Consider the following 22,351-nt stretch of genomic DNA (forward strand, 5'->3'; position numbering starts at 1 on the left):
CCATATGAATTAATTTGGCCTTTTCCAGACCTTCTCTCTACTTATTCTTGTTCAGGTATGGAGTTCCGGAGTTTTTTGACACTATCATATACTTATAAAATGTTATTATTGCCCATGTTAGTTTAGTTTAGTGTTTTTTATTCTCAATATATATATTTTTTTTATATATTTTCAAATTTTTTTTCTCTTTTGACGATTATTTTTGTTTTTTTTTCATATATAATTATATAGACTTGATTGATTAATGTACTTTTTTTTGTCGATGTTTAATAGGATATTGTTATCTTATTACTAATGCAATTTCAAGTCTATTGTATTCATAACCTATTCATTATTATGTTATGTTTTATTTTTATATATATGAAACTCAATAAAAAGATTGAAAAAGAAAAGATAAGATGCACATAAAGTAGGATCCTTATCTTTTTTAAGAATTAGAGAGATAGTAGCTTCATAAAAAGATTGAGGTAATCTCTTCTTAGCAAATGCATCATTAAAGATTTCACATACCCAAGGGGAAAGCAAAGAAGAAAAAGTTTTAAAAAATTCTATAATATAACCATCAGGACCAGGAGCTTTCCCTGAATTCATTGATGAGATAGCCTCTCCTATTTCGTCCATAGAGATAGGAGCATCGAACAAGCTACGATCTTCATCTGTCAGTTTGGGAATATTCAAATTGTTAAAAAAATTATCCATCATGGACAGATCACCATCAAATTCTGATTGATATAAAGATTTATAAAAATCTTGAAAAGTGTTATTGATCAGTAGTTAGATTACCGTCTTGTTTACGAATTTTAATAATTTGTCGCTTAGTTGAAATAGCTTTTAATTGATTAGCTAACAGTTTATCAGTTTGATCACTATGGATATAAAATTGAGCCCAGGTCCTAATTAATTGATTCTCAATTGAAGAAGATAATAATAACCTATGCTCCATTTGAAGCTCAACTCTCTTCTTATAAAGTTCTTTGGTAGGAGTCACGGAATAAATCTTATCAATTTCTTTAATTTTATCCACTAATAAAGCAATATCTAAATATCTTTGTTTTCTTTTACCGACGGAATATGAGATAATTTGTCCACAGACAAAAGCCTTAAAAGAGTCCCAAAGTATTCCTCTGTCAATCTCTTCAGTATAGTTTGTTGAGAAAAACAAGTCAATTTGCTGTTTTATGTAGGTGATAAATTCTGGGTCTTGAAGCAAAGTAGCGTTAAGTCTCCAAGATCTAGTATTATTGGAAAAGTCCGAAATCTTGATAGATAACTTCAAAGGTGCATGATCCGAAATAGTAATAGAATCATATTTACAATCAGTAACATCTGTTAATAAACGATGATCAATAAGGAAATAATCAATTCTAGAGTAACTGTGATATACATGTGAAAAAAAAATGAAAATTCTTTATCTTTAGGGTTCAAAAACCGCCATATTTCAGTAATTCCCGAATCAACCATAAAAGAATTAATAAGTAAGGCTGATCTATTCGGAAGAATTCGGATAGGTTTAGATCTATCCATCAAAGGATTCAAACAACAATTGAAATCTCCACCCATTATCAACATATATTCGTTTAGATTAGGAAGGGAAGTAAATAAACGTTTAAAAAATTCAGGGCAGTCAAAGTTTGGAGCATAAATATTAACTAGAACCACTTTTCGATTAAAAAGTGAACCAGTTATCAACAAAAATCTGCCCTGTGGATCAGAAATAATTTCATGATGTGTAAACGAAATTGAGGGGTCTATAAAAATAGACACACCCCTAATTTTGGCGGTACAATTCGAGTGAAATTGTTGACCCTTCCAGATCCTAAAAAAACGTTGATTATCCTCCCTCCTAATATGGGTCTCCTGTCCAAAAATAATATTAGCGTTTAGTCTATGGAATACTTTAAATATTTTTTTACATTTAATCGGATGATTTAAACCATTAGTATTCCAAGAGATAAAGTTAATAGACTTATCCATCATGCCAATATTAGTTGTGTATATCATAAAAGGTTAAAAAGACACATAACCCATAATTCAGGAAGAAGGAAAAATGATTCAGGAGCAACCGGAGAACATGACACCTCAACAATATTAATAATTTAAAGTCGGCCCATAAACTAAAAGCAAAAAAATGAAAAGCAAAAGCGTGAAAAAAGATCCCTACCCCCTCCCCTAACCCCTCGAAAAAAAGCCAAGCGGCAGGCGCACAAACTAATACTAATATTACCCCCATTTTCAAGATGGCAACTTCATGAAAAGAAAGAAAAGAGAAACTATATAACACTCAGATATAAAATACAGGGTTGTAAAAAGAAAGAATATATATCAATCAAAATGAAAAAATAATATAAAAAAGCAAAAAATCATTAATAAAAAAAAAGGATAACCATTGAAGTTTAAAGTAGTGTAATATGCCTTTAAAAAAAGATTCCATATTCAAATATAAGAAAATGACGTTTCAAAAACGGAGACTTATGGGAAGAAGAAACGAAATTTTGAAAGGACCATATTACAGAATATAAATGTAAATTCACCAATCTTTTTTTTAAAAAAAGGTCATCAAAATAAGATTAAAAAAGGATTCAATAACCACTACAATATATATAAAAAAAGGTCCAAAAATTCAAGACATTCGTCCTATTCTCAAATACAGGCAAATAAACACTTATGGAAAGCAAAGTCTTATGGGAAAAAGAAACGACATCTTAAAAAATAAATCATGATTACAAAATCTTAACATGTATATCTAATCCAGAGGAAAAAAAAACTTAATTAAAAAAAACATTATAGTAAAATTAAAAGAGCATCTGTAAATCATGATAATAAAAAAAAACAGGTCTACAGACCAAAGTAAAAAGCTATACCGCAGCTTCATAAGTTAAAGCCTAAAAGCGGAATGGCGTCTTCTCTCCAAAAATTCTTCAACATAACACATAGTTCAACTTGTACTAGAAGACCGATATTCTTCAACAAATTTCTTCGCTTCTTCCGGAGTATTAAAGAAGCGCTGACTGTCATCACTCAACGTAATTCTGAGATTGGCTGGGTATCTTAAAGCTTGTTTAAGTCCAATCGAATGAATCTCTGCCATCACCGGTTTAAAAGCGATTCTCGCCCTCATCACCTCGGATGAATAATCCTCAACAATACGAAACTTGTTGTTTCTGTGAGAAATCATACCTTTCTGACGAGCTAATCGAATTAAAAGCTCTTTCTCCCGAGGATAATGGAGACGGACAATCACAGCTCGTGGCTTGTCTCTCGCAGCCGAAAATCTCGAAACTCTGTGGGCACGGTCAATAGTAGGTTTAACCCACAAAGCTTCCTCACCAAAAATTTCCCACAATAAGTTAGAGAAATATTCAGTTAAGTCACCAGACTCAACATTTTCGGGAAATCCAATAATACGCAAGTTCTGTCTGCGAGATCGGTTTTCAAGATCGGTGATTTTAAACTTATTCTGCTCCACTATTTTAGCGGTCGTACCTTCTCCTCCAAAGTTTCGATTGTACGTATTTTTTCACAAATTATCTTGTCAAGAGCCGCAAACTTTTCTTCATGCCGTTCAATATCTGCTGCCAGCGATTGAAGCTTGGTATCAAATGATCTATCGACTTCTTCAAGCTCAGACATTTTCGCAGTAAGTTTATTTTCCAGACTTGCAAGTTTAGTATCCAGTTTAGTATCCAGAAGACTGGAGAGATATAGGGTCTTTAGACGATTTCTTAGGTACAGACATTTTAAGTTTGAAAAAATTAAATCAAGTATTATTTTAAAAAAGAAATAAATCGTAAATATCAACCCATGTAGTTAAGTACGAAAAGATTTGAGTAAAGGGTGATTATAGCTTAAAAAATGAAGAGCGCCTAAAAGGCAGATGTCTACGTCGCCATCTTGAAACTCCACCCCCCTGTATTTCATGATTTTCCATAAACAAGGGTCTGTCTTTCTAAATGTTAATCATATAAATGTTTTCTAATAGGGTACTGTTACTGAGGACAAGTCAAATGCGTCACATGTTGTGTACCCTATTCCTGGCAGTATGGAAGAAGGTGAGTTTTATGGTTTTCTATTTTAACTCTGTGTAATTCTGTCTTAATTCTCAGTCAGTTACTTGTGTGATTTTATTTTGAAGCTTTGGATGAAAGACTGATTACAATTCATCTGATTGCAATATGAGAATACATATTGATAGGTTTTATTTCTGAGTGCTGTTTATGCTGAATTGATTGAAATAAGAATCTTTAGTGATTTTGAACTGATTTTTCTGGCCCATCGAGTCTACTCTGCCATTTTATCATAGCTGATCCATTTTCTCTCTCAACCCCATTCTCCATTCCTCTCCCTGTAATCTTTCACGCCTTCATTAATCAAGAACCTATCAACCTCTGCCTTCAATACACCCAATGACCAGGCCTTCACAGCTGCCTGTAGTAAAGAATTCCATGGATTCCCCTCCCTCTGGCTCAAGAAATTCCTCTTCATCCCCGTTCTAAATGGATGTCCCTCTATTATGAGGCTGTGCCCTCTAGTCTGAGAATCCCCCCCCCCCTTCAAAATTCTGTAGGTTTCTATTATTCTAAGTTTCAGCAAGTACAGGCCCAGAATCATCAAATGCTTCTCATACAATAACTTTTTAATTCCTGTAATCATGGTCTTGAGCTTCTTCTGAACCCTCTCCGATGTCAATACATCCTTTCTTGGGTAAGGGGCCCAAAACTGCTCATAGTACTCCAAGTGAGGCCTCACCAGTGCCTTATAAAGCCTCAGCATTACATCCTTGCTTTTATATTCTAGTCCTTTCAAAATGAATGCTAATACTGCATTTGCCTTCCTCACCACCAACTCAGTCTGCAGGATGACCTTTAGGGAATCCTACAGGAGGACTCCCAAATCCTTTTGCACCTCGGATTTCTGAAGTTTTCTGCCCGTTTAGAAAAAATCTATGCTTTCGATCCTTCTACCAAAGTGCATGACCATGTACAAACCCCATTTCCAGAAAAGTTGGGATATTTTCCAAAATGCAATAAAAACAAAAATCTGTGATATGTTAGTTCATGTGAACCTTTATTTAACTGACAAAATTACAAAGAAAAGATTTTCAATAGTTTTACTGACCAACTTAATTGTATTTTGTAAATATACACAAATTTAGAATTTAATGGGTGCAACACACTCAACAAAAGTTGGGACAGAGTTAAAATAAAATTGAAAAGTGCACAGAATATTCAAGTAACACTGGTTTGGAAGACTCCACATTAAGCAGGCGAGGTATCATGACTGGGTATAAAAGTAGCGTCCATCAAAGGCTCAGTCTTTGCAAGCAAGGATGGGTTGTGGCTCACTCCTTTGTGCCAAAATTCGTGAGAGAATTGTTAGTTCAAAAGGAACATTTTCCAACGCAAGATTGCAGACAATTTAGGTCTTTCAACATCTACAGTACATAATATTGTGAAAAGATTCAGAGAATTCAGAGACATCTCAGTGCGTAAAGGGCAAGGTCGGAAACCACTGTTGAATGTGCATGATCTTCGAGCCCTCAGGCGCCAATGCCTAAGAAACCGTCATGCTACTGTGACAATTATAGCCACCTGGGCTCAGGAGTACTTTGGAAAACCATTGTCACTTAACACAGTCCGTCACGGCATCCAGAAATGCAACTTGAAACTGTATTACACAAGGAGGAAGCCATACATCAACTCTATGCAGAAACGCCAGCGAGTTCTCTGGGCCCGAGTTCATCTCAGATGGACTGAAAGACTGTGGAACTGTGTGCTGTGGTCAGATGAGTCCACATTTCAGCTAATTTTCGGAAAAAACGCACATCGAGTTCTCCGTGCCAAAGGTGAAAACGACCATCCTGATTGTTATCAGCGAAAGGTGCAAAAGCCAGCATCTGTGATTGTATGGGGGTGCATCAGTGCCCACAGCATGGGTGTGTTGCATGTATGTGAAGGTACCATTGACTCTGAGGCGTATATTAGGATTTTAGAGAGACATATATGTTGCCATCAAGGTGACGTCTCTTCCCGGAACGTCCATGCTTTATTAGCAGGACAATGCCAGACCACATTCTGCACGGGCTACAACAGCGTGGCTTTGTAGACACAGAGTGCGTGTGCTTGACTGGCTTACTGCCAGTCCAGATCTATCTCCTATTGAAAATGTATGGCGCATCATGAAGAGGAGAATCAGACAATGGAGGCCACGGACTCACGGACTGTTGAGCAGCTGAAGTCTTATACCAAGCAAGAATGGACAAAATTTCCAATTGCAAATCTACTACAATTCGTATCCTCAGTTCCAAAACGATTAAACAGTGTTATTAAAAGGAAAGGTGATGTAACACAATGGTAATCATGCCTCTGTCCCAACTTTGTTGAGTGTGTTGCAGCCATCAAATTCTAAATTTGTGTATATTTACAAAATACAATTAAGTTGGTCAGTAAAACTATTGAAAATCTTTTCTTTGTACTTTTGTCAGTTAAATAAATGTTCACGTGAATCAACATAACACAGATTTTTGTTTTTAATGCATTTTGGAAAATATCCCAACTTTTCTGGAAATAGGGTTTGTACTTCCTGACATTGTATTCCATATGCCACCTATTTTCCTATCCATTGTCCTAATCTGTCTGAGTCCTTATGCAGCCTCCCTACTTCCTAAACATTACCTGCTCCTTCACTTATCTGCATAGTGCCTGCAAACTTGGCCACAAAGCCATCAAACCTGTCATCCAAATCATTGACATACAATGTAAAAAGAAGCTGGTCCATTAGTTACTGTCAACCAAGCAGAGAAGACACCCTTTATTCCCACTCTTTACCTCCAGCCAATTCTCTATCCATGCTAGTATCTTTACGGTAATGCCTTGGGTTCTTGTTAAGCAGCCACATGTGCAGCACGTTATCTGAAAATTACTAATTCTGAAAATTCAAGTAAATAACATCCTCCGATTCTCCTATGTCTATCCTGCTTGTTGTTTCCTTAAAGAATTCCAACAGATTTGTCAGGCACTACTTTCCGTTAAGAAAACCATGCTGACTTTGACCTATTTTATCTTGAAATTGAGACTTCATCATTAACAGTCGGACTCCAACATCTTCCCAACCACTGAAGTCAGGCTAACTGGCTTATAATTTCCTTCCTTCTGCCTCCCTACCTTCAGAAGAATGGAGTGACATTTGCAGTTCACCAGAACCTAGTGATACTTAAAAAAAACATTACCAATGCCTCCACAATCTCCACAGCCATATCTCCCTGGGGTGTAGTCCATCTGATCCAGATTACTTATCCATCTTCAGACATTTCAGATCCCCAAATACCTTTTCAGTAGTAATAGCAATTGCACTCACTTCAGCTCCAAGATGCTCTCAAACCTCTGGCGTGCTGCTAGTGTCTTCCACTGTGAAGGTGGATGCAAAATACTTACTCAGTTCATCTGCCATTTCCTTGCCCCCATTTACTACATCTCCAAAGTCATTTTCCAGCAGTCCAATATCTGCTCTTGCCTTTCTTTTACTCTATATCTCTGAAAAAAAATGCTTGGTATCCTCTTTGATATTATTGGCTATCTTACCTTCATATTTCATCTTTTCTCTCTTTACGGCTTTTTTAGTTGCATTGTTATTTTTTAAAATCTCTAACCTCCCACTAATATTTGCTCTATTTGTCCTCTTATTGCTTGTATGGTGTTTTTGACTTCCCTTGTCAGCCATGGTAGCATCGTCCAATTTTTAGAATACTATCTCTTTGGGACATACCTGTCCTGCGCCTTCTGAATTGCTACCAGAAACTCCAGCAATTGCTGTTCTGCCGCTATCCCTGCTGGTGTCCTCTCTTATGCCTCTGTAATTCCCTTTACTCCACTGTAATATTGATACATCTGACTAGGTTCTCCGTCTCAACTTAGAAGGTGAAGTCTATCATATTATGATCACAGCCTCCTAAGGGTTCCTTTTCCTTAAGTGCTCTAATCAAATCTGGTTCATTACACAACAACAATCCAGAATAGCCTTTCCCTTAGTAAGCTCAACCACAAGCTGCTCTAAAAAGCCATCTTGTAGGCATTCTACAAATTCTCTCTTGGGATCGAGCATCAGCCTGATTTTCCCAATCTACCTGCATAATGAAATACCCATGACTATTGCAACATTACCCTTCTTACATGCCTTTTCTATCTCCTGTTGTAATTTGTAACCCACATCCTAGCTACTGTTCAGAGGCCTGTATATACAGTGGCATGCAAAAGTTTGGACACCTCGGTCAAAGCTTCTGTTACTGTGAATAGTTAAGTGAGTGGAAGATGAACTGATCTCCAAAAGGCATAGTTAAAGATGAAATATTCTTTTCAACATTTTAAGGAAGATTAGTGTATTATTTTTGTTTTGTACAATTTTAAAGTGGAAAAAAAGGAAAGGAGCACCATGCAAAAGTTTGGGCACCCCAAGAGATTTGAGCTCTCGGGTAACTTTTACCAAGGTCTCAGACCTTAATTAGCTTGTTAAGGCTATGGCTTGTTCACAGTCATCGTTAGGAAAGGCCAGGTGATGGAAATTTCAAAGCTTTATAAATACCCTGACTCCTCAAACCTTGTCCCAACCATCAGCAGCCATGGGCTCTAAGCAGCTGCCGAGCACTCTGAAAATTAAAATAAATGATCCCACAAAGCAGGAGAAGGCTATCAGAAGATAGCAAAGCATTTTCAGTTAGCCATTTCCTCAGTTCGTAATGTAATTAAGAAATGGCAGGTAACAGGAACAGTGGAGGTCAAGTCCCCCTCCCCCATCCCAGGTCCCTCTCTGCCTCTCTCTCCTTTCAACTTTCTGCTTTTTTATCTCTACAGTTCTTTCATGCTTATCCCCTCCTCCCTTTCTTTCCTCTGATTGGTTTTCCACCTGGAGCCTCTAGGCCCTACCCCTTCCCCTATCTCTATACTGGGCTTCGGCCGTCTCTTCCCCCCCCCCCCCCATTCCTGATGATGGGTCTTGGCCCGAAACGTTGGCTACTCTTTTCTCACGGATTCTGCCTGACCTGCTGAGTTCTTCCAGTGTTGTGTATGTATACTCTAATGGACCTTAGTCTCCTCAGGAAGTACAAGCGACTCTGGCCCTTCTTGTACACAGCCTGTGAGTTGATGCTCCACTCAAGTCTGTCATCCAGGTGTACACCCAGGTACTTGTACATCCTCACCACATCCACGTCCTCACCATCAATAGTAACAGGGTGCAGTGCAGGCTTAGTCTTCCTAAAGTCCATCAGCATCTCCTTTGCCTTACTGAAGTTGAGCTGCAGATGATTCAGCTTGCACCATTCGACAAAGTCCTTCTCCAGGGCCCTGTATTCATACTCCTGTCCCCCCTTTATACACCCAACTATTGCTGAGTCATCAGAGAATCTCTGCAGATGACGTGGCTCAGAGTTGTATCTGAAGTACGAGGTATCCAAGGTAAACAGGGAGTCAGTACAGTCCCCTGTGGGGCACCAGTGCTGCTTATAGCCATGTCTGACACACAGCTCTGAGGCCGCACAAACTGTGGTCGGTCTGTCAGGTAGTCCATTATCCAGGACACAGTGGAAATGTCAGTCTGCATTGAACAGAGCTTTTCCCCCAGCAATGAGGGCTGTATGGTATTGAAGGCACTTGAAATCAAAAAAACATGTATCTCACTGTGCTGCCCTATTTATCCAAATGGGACCAGGTAAATTCTATTCAGCAGGTAAGTGACAGCATCATCGACTCCAATGTGCTCCTGGTAGGCAAATCGCAGGTGATCGAGGGCTGATCTGACCAGGGGTTGGAGGTGAGTCAGGAGCAGTCTCTCTTGGGTTTTTGTGATGTATGAGGTCAGGGCCTCTGGCTGGTAGTCTTTCAAGACTTTCGGTTGGCCCTTCTCGGGTGCTGATCAGCCCTTCTCCATGTTGAACGCTACTTGGAGAACTGTCTAAGATGTTCTTTGGTTAAGAAATTTCCAGCATCCACCACCAAGTGACCTCAATAGTATCAAAACTAATGCAGCTGGCTGTGCTGATGAACATCGCTGCAAGTTAGTTGTGCACAAGATGAAGGAAATAAAATAGCTTAACCTCATCCTTGTTAATGAACTAGTTACGTTAGTGTGCTTGAGGGGATCAAGTCTCACATCCACATTGAAGACATCATTGTGATCTGTTGCACTACTTTTGGGCTAAGTACAGACTGAAAGAGAGCCTCAAGCTGGTAACCTATGAAAATAGTGAGGGTTATTGGAAACAGATTTCTAAATACAATAATTGGTACTATCAACCAGTAACTGAGCAGGGAAGGTTCTGAGTATCCTCATCCTTGATATGCCCAGTATTAAGATGTATGATTAACATATTAGCCTCTTTGTTGGCATTTTTATAAGGTCATCAATGTCTACCCAATTTGTTTTGTTCTTCATGGCATTAAGAAGCAACTTATACACTTGACACAGTGGGGGCCACAGATCCTGTCAGGATTTCAGCTGCACAACTAAAGGTTTGAACATAGAATAGCACAACACAGTACAGGCCCTTCAGCCCACAATGTTGTGCCGACCCTTAAACCCTGCCTTCCATATAACCCCCCACCTTAAATTCCTCCATCTACCTGTCTGGTAATCTCTTAAATTTCACTAGTGTATCTGCCTCCACCACTGACTCATGCAGTGCATTCCACGCACCAACCACTCTCTGAGTAAAAAACCTTCCTCTAATATCCCCCTTGAACTTCCCACCCCTTACCTTAAAGCCATGTCCCCTTGTATTGAGCAGTGGTGCCCTGGGGAAGAGGTGCTGGCTGTCCACTCTATCTATTCCTCTTAATATCTTGTATACCTCTATCATGTCTCCTCTCATCCTCCTTCTCTCCAAAGAGTAAAGCCCTAGCTCCCTTAATCTCTGATCATAATGCATGCTCTCTAAACCAGGCCAGCATCCTGGTAAATCTCCTCTGTACCCTTTCCAATGCTTCCACATCCTTCCTATAGTGAGGCAACCAGAACTGGACACATTACTCCAAGTGTGGCCTAACCAGAGTTTTATTGAGCTGCATCATTTCCTCATGACCCTTAAACTCTATCCCTGGACTTATGAAAGCTAACACCCCATAAGCTTTCTTAACTACCCTATCTACCTGTGAGGCAACTTTCAGGGATCTGTGGACATGTACCCCCAGATCCCTCTGCTCCTCCACACAACCAAGTATGCTGCCATTTACTTTGTACTCTGGCTTGGAGTTTGTCCTTCCAAAGTGTACCACCTGACACTTTTCCGGGTTGAACTCCATCTGCCAATTCTCAGCCCACTTCTGCATCCTATCAATGTCTCTCTCTGCAATCTTCGACAATACACTATCCACAATGCTACCAACCTTTGTGTAGTCTGCAAACTTGCCAACCCCCACATCCAGGTTGTTAATAAAAATCTGGAAAAGTAGAGGTCCCAGAACAGATCCTTGTGGGACACCACTAGTCACAACCTTCCAACCCTCCACCATGACCCTCTGCTTTCTGCAAGCAAGCCAATTCTGAAGCCACCTGGCCAAATTTCCCTGGATCCCATGCCTTCTGACTTTCTGAATAAGCCTACCATGTGGAACCTTATCAAATGCCTTCCTAAATTCCATGTAGATCACATCCACTGCATATACCCTCATCTATATGCCTGGTCACCTCCTTAAAGAACTCAAACAGGCTTGTTAGACACGATCTGCCCTTCACAAAGCCATGCTGACTGTCCCTGATCAGACCATGATTCTCTAAATGGCCATAGATCCTATCTCTAAGAATCTTTTCCAATAGCTTTCCCACCATAGACGTAAGGCTCACTGGTCTATAATTACCTGGACTATCCCTACTACCTTTTTTGAACAAGGGGACAACATTTGCCTCCCTCCAATCCTCTGGTACCATTCCCGTGGATGAGGACATAAAGATCCTAGCCAGAGTCTCAGCAATCTCTTCCCTCGCCTCGTGGAGCAGCCTGGGGAATATTCCGTCAGGCCCCGGGGACTTATCCGTCCTAATATATTTTAACAACTCCAACACCTCCTCTCCCTTAATATCGACATGCCCCAGAACTTCAACCTTACTCATATTGTCCTCACCATCATCAAGTTCCCTCTCATTGGAACCATAATACCTGCTTCTGTAGTTAACCATATAACAATCACAGCGCGGAAACAGGCCATCTTGGCCCTCCTAGTCCGTGCCGAACCCTTAATCTCACCTAGTCCCACCTACTCGCACTCAGCCCATAACCCTCCACTCCTTTCCTGTCCATTGTCATTGACATCTCGTCAGCAATGTGGTAGGTTAAGTACAGTCACCTGTTTTTTTAAAAAAAAGCATTAATCTAACCCAGCAAAATCTGAGTAATTATTGTGAAAATCAACAGGAAGGTAATGGGAGAAAATTCATCAATGAAGGAATGAAACACTACTCAACATTAACCTACATAAGAATGCTTCTTGTTTCTTTATTATTTATTTAGCAATACTGCACGGAATAGGCCCTTCCGGCCCTTTGAGCTGCACCACCCAGCAGCCCCTAACAATCCCAATTTAACCCTAAGCTAATCACAGGACAATTTACAGTGACCGATTAACCCACCCGGTACATCTTTGGACTGTGGGAGAATCCAGAGAAAATCCACACATTTCCAGGGAAAGGACGTACAGAGACTCCTTACAGAGAATGCCGGGATTGAATTCCAAACTTCAACACCCCCGAAATGTAATAGCATTGTACTAACCGCTATGCTACCATGGTGCCCACAAAATGGAATCTATCCTTGTACTCTCGATAGCATCTCCCTCCAGCACTACAATATCTTCATTAAGCAGTACTGCCATGTATGCATACTTATGCAAACCTACCAATTCCCACTACATCATACATCAAATCATGCTTTGAACTCGCTATCATGTTTGCTGTTGTGTGCTGGGGCAGCAGGCTGAGGGTATCAGACACCAACAGAATCAACAAACTCATTCGTAAGGCCAATGATGTTGTGGGGGTGGAACTGGACTCTCTGACGGTGGTGTCTGAAAAGAGGATGCTGTCCAAGTTGCATGCCATCTTGGACAATGACTCCCATCCACTCCATAGGCACAGGAGTACATTCAGCCAGAGACTCATTCCACCGAGATGTAACATTGAGCGTCATAGGAAGCCATTCCTGCCTGTGGCCATCAAACTTTACAACTCCTCCCTTGGAGTGTTAGACACCCTGAGCCATTAGGCTGGTCCTGGACTTATTTCCACTGGGCATGATTAACTTATTATTATTTATGGTTTTATATTGCTATATTGCAGCATATATGTTCATGAATAAACAGTCGACATTTTGGACCAAGACCCTTCATCAGGACTGGAAAGGAAAGGGGAACATGCGAGAATAAGGTGGGGGAGGGGAAGGAGAACAGGCTAGAAGGTGATAGGTGAAAAAGATAAAGGGCTGGAGAAGGAATCAGATAGAAAAGGTGAGTGGACCGTGGAAGAAGGGGAAGGAGGAGGGGCTTCAGGGGGAGGTGATAAGCAGATGCGAAAAGGTAAGAAGCCAGAGTGGGATATTGAAGAGGGGAGAAAATTGAAAGAGAAAACGATGAGTTTGGGCTATTCATCCCTGCTGGAAATTCTATGCCATAAATCAGAAGATTAGAATGGCTTGAAATACCTGTTGTTTTAATGAAACACTTTGATTTCAATAAATTTTATGAAGAGAATATCAGCCCACACAGAAACTATAGGAGTAGGAACAAGTGTAGTCCTGATGAACCTTGATTCTGGAAAGGCATTTAATATTATGGCTGATTGTCATTTCCCCATATCCCTTGAATCCTTTATTGTCCAAGGATTTTTAATTTAGCCTTGAAATGCTGAACAACTGACCATTTGGAGATGCCTGAGGTAGAGAATTTCAAAAATTCACCATCTTCTATATCAAGAAATTTCTCTTCATCTCCATCAGAATTGCCTACAGACTTTCACCATCTAGTCAAACCTTCTCAGAATTGTATTTCAATATAATTGATTCCATTCTACTGGATCTCTCCTTATGGGACAATGGTCCCAACCTTGGAATCAATCTAGTGAAATCAAAACAGAAAGAAATTTGATTGTTAGTGGTTCTATGAAGTTGTCTGAATTTTTTATTTGGAAATATTAGATACGTGGGTTATAACCAAAGGAAAAAATGGTTGGAGTTGCTTAGCACTTTATTGCAAGGATGTTTATTATGTAAGTCAAAAATCAAACATTTACATATCCCCATTACTAAAGAAATAGAATATTCCACCATGTATGGTGGGAAAGGAACTGTAAAACCAAACTGAGTGCATTAGCTCAGTTTAGGACCCATCATGAGAACATACCGGGGTTGCACTCAGCGCAATGACAGCAGAATGGTGTGTGTGTATGTTTGTGTAAATGGGCATGCGTAAGGTGTGTGTTTACTGAGTGCTGTCTGTCACGAATCCAGCAGTGAAAGACTATGCAGGTCAAGAGAGAAAATTGATTTGAAAGAAAACTTGCATGTAATATCAACATGAACAATAAGTGCTTCTATGGATATTTTCTTAAATAAAGTAACTAAGGTAGGTATGAGACCTCTAGTGTTCAAGGCTGGTGAATTAATAACAGGATACAAAGATTTGTTAAATATGTTAAAACTTTTATAGTTATGGCATTTTATTTATTGCAGTTGCATCCTGTTTCTAGATTAAAACTGTATCAAAAGGAATCTGAGAAACAGGAGTAAGAGTAGGCCAATTAATCACTTGGTTCTGCTTTGCTATTCAATCATATTAATGCTTATCTGATCTTAACCCAAACACCTTTTTCATTTACTTTTCCCATGCCCTTTGATTATTTTGTACACTCTAATAGTTAGAGTGTCTTTCATTCTCTACTTTGAATATACTCAACCCACACACTTCTCTGCTATAGAGTTCCAAAGATTCATAACTCTCTGAGAGAGAAATCCCACCTCATCTCCATTTAAATTATGTAACTCCTTACGCTGAAGCAATCTCCCCCAGATGCCCCTACTAAAGGCAACATCCTCTCAGCATTCACCCTGTCAAATAAAAACAAATTGCCTAAACAACATGGCTCCTGTTAGAGAGCTTAGAAACACCAGTTGCTGATTTTCCTTTGCCTTGTGTATTGCTTCTCCATCTTATTGATTCTACTCCCTGATCTTGTCCAGTATAATTGTTCATCATTATTTAATGCTAACCTTTACCATCGGACTGTAAGATCATTGTTTTGATTATATTTGCCTTTCAAAATGTAACTTGGAACATTTACAAATTTTATGAATCCGATACACAAATCACCATTTTCAATACAAGAGTGATCATTTCACTTCAAAAATTTATATTATATCAGTATGGTATTAATTCTTGAGCAGGCTGAGGGATCCTGGCATGTGTTCCAACCCTTCAGTGTGCAATAATGGGAGGACCTTAAGTTGTGGCCTTTGTGACAGTTGTACTAAACTTCAGTGCATCCTTTAGCACATAGTGCTAGATGTGGAATGTGTCCATCTCAATCTTCAATCATGCACACCTCCATACACTTGAAGACCAGTATATTTCAGCAGACCAATCAGAGTTGATTATCTCTCATTAGCCACTGATGTTTGTCTCATTGTGTGTCCGGGAAACAACTCGTAGCCCTGTATTATGCAACTGTTCAGGAAAGACCACTGTATCCCTGTCCAGACCTTCGTAACAGATAAACATTTTGGAAGAAGGACTATCTCACCACATCTTGAGGGCAACATGTAGAAATGCTCTAGTTCTGTATAGAGGATCTGTTGGGGGGTGGGGGGGGGCCTTTATACCATCAGCCAGGTAATATCTTGATGCTTTTCAGTAAGTTTTGCCAATGAAGCATTCTGCCAAATGGCTTTAACAATCTGCAGGAGGAGCTACAGCAGGATCTATTGTCTCCTTTTCCTGCAGGTCCTTGTGTTTCCGCATAGAATTTTCTACAAGGACATTCTATGGCTAGGTCCTTCATAACATTAGGAATAAGCAGAGCCTTACCATGTAGTGACACTCCATGTGTAAGAGTACCCAGGCTCTACACACAACTTAATAAAACCACACAGAGATGTAGTTGTCGGGATGAATGTTTTGTAGGTGCATTTATATTTGTACATTGTATCTTTGAGCACAATCCATTTTTAATGTGTACGTAAAGTGAAAGATAGTTCAGGTAACTGCTGCAGAGTAGCAGTATAGCCACACCAGCATGACTGAGAAATATCTTGCACCTGATTACTAGGTCCTTTCCTGCAGTCACTAATATTATAAAAATGTTGCTTTTAATTTCAAAAAATTATATAAAATTTGCTAATATGCAGTATGCTACTATTCTCAGTCGGATAAGATTCCGTTTGCATTATGTAAATATTATTTCACTTATCATTTACATGCATTCTTCACACAAACCAAAGAGCTTTTCTCCCCAAATCTCTGCTCAATGGAAGGATCGTAAACTGTTGCCTTATCATATTGAGCCTTTTAGGCTGTTGCATCAAGTTTTAGTGCACCAGTCTTAAACCTGTAGTTCTGGACTATAGAATGGTAATTCAAACAAAATAGGCATAGATTTACTATATTTGTTGATTAATTGGGGGGGGGGTGTCCAAACCCTTCTGTCTGGATAGGTTTTAAAACGATGTGTTCTGTAGCCAATCAGAGAGCATGGTTTTACCCAATGTTCAAAGCTTCATTCATTATCAAAGTATACAGCTCTGGAATTCTTCTCCAGATAGCCACGAAACCAAGAAAGAAAAAGAACGGCAGCACAGTCATCAACTCTTTCCTTCCCCCCACCCCCGCACACAAAAAAGCCCGAAAAAGATTGGGTGAAAAACATAGAATATAAAATCTAAAAGGCTGAAAAAAGTCTATAGATAGATACTTTATTGATCCCAAAGGAAATTACAGCGTCACAGTAGCATTACAAGTGCACAGATATACAAACATTAGAAGAGAAGTAAGAAAGAATTTAAAAAAAAGTTATCTCAAGCAGTCTAACAGGAGGATGTCATCACTTCCCAGCTATAGGTTGACTCTTTATGGAGCCTAATGGCCGAGGGGAAGAATGACCTCTTCTAGCGCTCTTTAGAGCGGTGCAGTTGGCTGAACAGAGGAGCACTTTTAGGAATAGACTAAGACAAGGTGGCATGCAGAGGGTGAGAAACATTGTCCAGAATTTCCAGGATTTTCTGCAGGATCCATTTTTCTGCCACAGCCTCCAGTGGGTCCAGTTTGACTCCTATAACAGAGCCAACCTTTATAATCAGTTTGTTGAGCTTGTTGGCATCACCCGTGTTGATGCTATTACCCCGACACACCACTGCATAGAAGATTGTACTGGTGACAACAGACTGGTAGAACATATGAAGGAGAGGCCTACATACTCCAAAGGACCTCAGTCTTCTCAGGAAGTAGAGTTGACTCTGGCCCTTCTTGTACACAGCCTCCGTGTTGGTGCTCCACTCAAGTCTCTTATCCATGTACACCCCCAGGTACTTGTAGATCCTCACCACATCCACGTCCTCACCATCAATATTAACAGGGAACAGTGCAGGCTTAGTCTTCCTAAAGTCCATCACTGTCTCCTTTGTCCTGAAGTCTACAAGTCCATATCCAAAACGCAGAAAACCTGGGTAACATTCTCTGGGCACAGCGGCAGGCCTTTCCCTCTCTAGCAGAGCGATCTCACCAGCGATATAAAGGCAGTTTCCCCTCTCCATTGCAGAGTGATTGCACCAGTGATCAAAAGGCAAACAATCAGCGAACAATGGAATCTTTAATGGTGAAATGGAGTTGAACATTGGCTCACACTCTGCAGCCTTCTCGCCGCAAGATTCCTACATGCTGCCTCTGCCTCCCGGGATCCTCTCAGATACTGAAGAGCACTGAAACAATGCAATAGGGTTAATTACTACACTTAGTTATATATTGGCATTTTACACCCTTTGACTGGAACTATAGTTGGTCCAAAGTGAGTAATTTAGAGATAAATAAGGGGAGTTATGATGGCATGAAAATGGAGCCAGCTAAATTAGCAATTAAGATTAGTCACCTGTGGTACTGTGGCAAATGTTTAATTAGATCTTACAAAATGCAGCAAATATATACATTTCAACAAGCAAGAATAATGAGATCTGTTATATAGGCCATGAGACAGTGACACTCGAGTTGCTAATGGAGAGGATATGGATTGTATGCAGTGAAGTGGTAGAGGCATTAAAATTACAATGTTGAAAAGCATTTGAGCAAGTACTTGGTTGTGGGACAAAGAGAGAAAGGGATAAGTGAAGTGGGAGTAAGATGAACTGAGAGGGGTGTTCAAGATCGTTTAATGTAATTTCCAGTACACAAGTGTAAAGGAGAATTAAATAGTTGTTACTCCGGATCTGATTCAGCAGAATAAGATAAAGAATGCAATAAGAAATTCACAACAAATGCAAATAGCTTATAATACATTGATTGTATGTACATAAAGTGATGCTAGGTACAGGAGTGTCTGTACTAAGAAGACTGACAGGAAATGATAAAGTAGTGGTGGTAGGATGGGATAGTAGATGGACATGTTGTTCAGCTCTACTGCTTGGGGAAAGTAACTGTTTTTGAGTCTGGTGGTCTAGCATGGATGCTATGTAGCCTCCTCCCTGATAGGGGTGGGATCCTTCGTGATGGTGCTGGTGATGCATAGGGCAGTTTTAAATACCTATTGCAGAGCTTTTTTGTCTGCTGCAGTGCAGTTTCTGTACCATGTAGTGATGCAGCTTGTTAGGATGCTCTGCTGCACATCTGTAGAAGGTGGAAAGCAGAAGTAAGGATTAAGGTCGGAGTGGAGATGAGAAAGAATGGGTGTAGGTGTATGTGTTTGTGTATGTATGTGTATATACACAAATCTTGTCCTGTTGACTTGAGCCTGCTTACTATTAGACCAAAACCTCAGTCTATCAATGTTGCAACTGATGTCCAGTGGCCTCTGCATTAAAGGATTTATGTGTAGGCATCTTCTACTTCTCATGACTAGAGTGGAAATAATTCAGTTTTAATCTTAAGGGACTGCTTGGAAAGTGAAATGTTAGAAATGCTCTCAATCTGGTATTCAGATTTCCCATAACAACAGTGATGTTGTGGTGTGATGCTGTCTCTAGTTCAACCTGTAGTATGTGGTAGAATTGCTTCATTGCTGTCAGTTATTGAAGCATAGCACTGAATCAGGGTGAGGTTCCTATGTTTCCCTTTTTTCCTGGTGCTAATGAACTTCCACTCACTTCAGGAGGATAGAAACACCCTCATGGTGTTATCAAACCAACCAGAATATAGCAGAGTTTTTCCTGAGGACATTTCAGATGGAAGTGGTTGACTTCTCCACCTCTGTTAACATGTTTTGTTTCACAGGACCAAGTTACTATAGGGCTGGGATCTGTTTTATCTGGCCCCTCCTCAGACTTTACAGGAACAAAATCCCCCACCGGTCCAGACTGAGGGATTATTAGAATATGTAAATTGTTGCACTAGGGTAAGACACAGTGGCTAACTAATGTCAGAGCAAGCAGAACTAGTCTGTTCATCAGATCAGAAATGACTACAAAAATAGGAGAATGCCATCTGACAAATGAGGTGGTAGTTATGGTGGAAAGTTGGCAGAGAGGTGTTAGTAAGGACATGGGTGCCATCTATGAATGCCTACGCTGTTGGGAGCCCTGCAGTGCAACCATATGCCCCTTGTAGGCATGAATGCAAAAGCCACATTGACCAAAAATGGAAGGTTTCTCACTTTATCACTAGAAGTTTTTTTTTTAACTTCTGCAGTGCTTCACCCATCAGCAAAGAGATATTGGTGCCATATCTCAACAGACAGTGGGTCAAGGTTTCTGAGTGTTGGTGTGGCCTTAACTCTGAGAGCAAGGTGGTACTGAAGGTTTGTCAAGCAAAGGCTTGGACTGTTGTTTAAAAGTCTATGTAGATTCCTTTGGCTCCTGAGGACAGAAATCTGCCATCTCCTCACATAGCAGCATGTACTCATTCCTTGCCCGCACTTCACAGGGGCAAGAAGAGTGCTGTTTGTATAGTTCAGTGACCCATAAGGGCTATTTTTTTTATTCCAGATCAGAGTTGTGAGGGAAAAGTGGCACCAGCATGGGAAAATTAATCTCTGATTGTTGGGACTCTGAAGCAGAGTAATATTGTATGAAGCATCTTTTTTTAGTGCTGTTTTAGACTGATGCACTGTGTTTGCATCAGTCTTAAACAATAGTAAGAAGGTGTTACACAGTTTTTAAGAGCTTTTAGAAACAGCAGTGGAAAGATTGCAAATTCCACTCCATTACTTCAAAAACAAATGCAGCTGAATTTCAAGGTTTATTTCTCTTATCTACAAAAGCGCCATTATTGGACAGTATGAATTGTCATTTGTAGCCTATACCTCTAACATGATTCATTTCTCTCCTAGAAGAGTGGGTTCGGCCAATAATGAAGCGAGAGAAGCAGGTCCTATTACACTGGGGTTATTGTCCTGACAGGTATGTATCTACACTTTAAATAGTATGTCAGGTAGTTACATGTATATCCTTTAGATATATTGTGTATATCAAAAAGCTATATGTGAACGGTATGGACCAGTTAAAACCTAGTTCCAAACCAAAATTTGAGCTCTTAATCAAATCTAGCATTCCTGGAGCCTTGCACTGACAGAAGTATTCTTTATATGATATGTTAAATATAGATACTGTCTCTTGACTTCTTTTCAGAGCAATTATGAGATATGAGCAACTAATTCTTGCTCAGGTTGAGAGGCAATAGGTTGAAAGGCCAGCTTCATCTCAGTGAAGGGAGAAGTTTTCTGGTGAGTCACCAACAGGAGCCTTGGGGAAATGATAATAATGAAATTACTTAATCAAAGAGTTCACAAAACTGTCAAAATACGTAAAATATACTCACTGGCTAGCCGCCCTAACTGTGAACAGTCCATGGGAATTTTCTGGGACAGCTAACTTAAAAGGAGCTTCTTGTGACATTATTGGACTTCTGTGATGGGGAGGTGCTATGGAAATTTTACTGTGTGAACAATTGTGCCTTTCATTTCAAATAATCAGCACTACAGATATAATAAAAGGGCCACAGTCTCTGTTTTGAAATATTTAATTGATTGCATAGCTTATCTTGGTTTTTGAATATTCAGCTGGATTAATGGTTTGATAAAAAATGTGAGAATTTTCAAATGTCATGGAAAGATGGTTTTCAGTAAACTTGATTGAATCACCTTGCATAATACTCAACATGGATGAGGAATGGGAAATTAGGAAATAGAGATTTGGAGCAGAACAGGAATCTTCAGCCAGAAGTGCCAGTTGGATAATCATTTTCAGCTTTTTTTTTTAGTTCCTCACCAGCTCAGAAGATGGTCTGCAGCTAATTCTATTCATTGCTTGTGATTGCAAAAAACATGAAAGCAGTACATATAACAAATGCCCAGCGGAAGAATTGGTCATCACCCTAGCCACACTGTTTCAGCTCTCTTGAGAATTATATAAGTTTGTCCTGCTCACTGAAGAAGTAAAATCTGTTCCTGCTAGTTACAGCTCCAGAGGCCTACTATCAGTTATTACCAGTTGACAGAGCCAATAACCTGCAAAATCTGCTCATTGTTGTCCAGTTTAGATTTCACCAATATCACTCTGCTCTTGACATTGTAAAGATTTGGTCCAAACATAGCCAAAGAGTTGAATTCCAGAGGTGCGATGAATGTGACAGCCCTTAACACATGAGCTGCATTTGACTGAAAATAGCATCGAGGAGCTGTGGAAAACTGAAGTTAATGAAAAAGCTCTCAAAAAGGAAGATGGATGTAGTTGTTAGAAGTCAGCCCCAAGCCATCACTGCAAGAGTTCCTTGGGACAGTATCCTGTACCGAAGTACCTGCAACTTAATCTATCAGTGGTTTCTTTTCCATCAGAAGGTCAGAAGTGGGAATTTTTAATATTTCAAATGTTTAATTCCACTTTTGAATTCCAGAATATTAAATAGCTCATTCCAGCATGCAGCAACACTCAGACATGGACTGATAAATGGTAAGTAGCATTGACATTCACAATTAAATAATTGCCTTTCTAACAAGGAAGAAGATAACCACATACCTTTGATATTTCATAGCAGTACCATTGGCAACTTTACTGAGATCAACATCCTTGGTGTTCGCCATGGACCAGAATCTCAACTGGACCAGTCACGTAAATACAGTGGATACAAGAGCAGTTCAGAGGCTAAGTGCCCTGTGATGGAATTTGTCTTCTAACACCAAAAGCTTA

The 22,351-nt window shown here is 39.7% G+C and overlaps 1 protein-coding gene across 4 annotated transcripts in view; it reads left to right on the forward strand.

Annotated features, from left to right (window-relative positions):
• The window catches only part of LOC132384691 (SWI/SNF complex subunit SMARCC2-like), a 124,780-nt gene that overhangs the window by 21,216 nt on the left and 81,213 nt on the right, over nucleotides 1–22,351 (forward strand). For all 4 annotated transcript variants that reach the window (XM_059956056.1, XM_059956059.1, XM_059956057.1 and 1 more), the window contains exons 6-7: nucleotides 3,980–4,049; nucleotides 20,497–20,566. In XM_059956056.1, coding sequence (XP_059812039.1) covers nucleotides 3,980–4,049; nucleotides 20,497–20,566 — 140 coding nt within the window. The remainder of the gene's footprint in view (nucleotides 1–3,979; nucleotides 4,050–20,496; nucleotides 20,567–22,351) is intronic.

This window comes from Hypanus sabinus, chromosome X1 (genome assembly GCF_030144855.1).
Source record: "Hypanus sabinus isolate sHypSab1 chromosome X1, sHypSab1.hap1, whole genome shotgun sequence".
NCBI classification, from domain to species: Eukaryota; Metazoa; Chordata; class Chondrichthyes; order Myliobatiformes; family Dasyatidae; genus Hypanus; species Hypanus sabinus.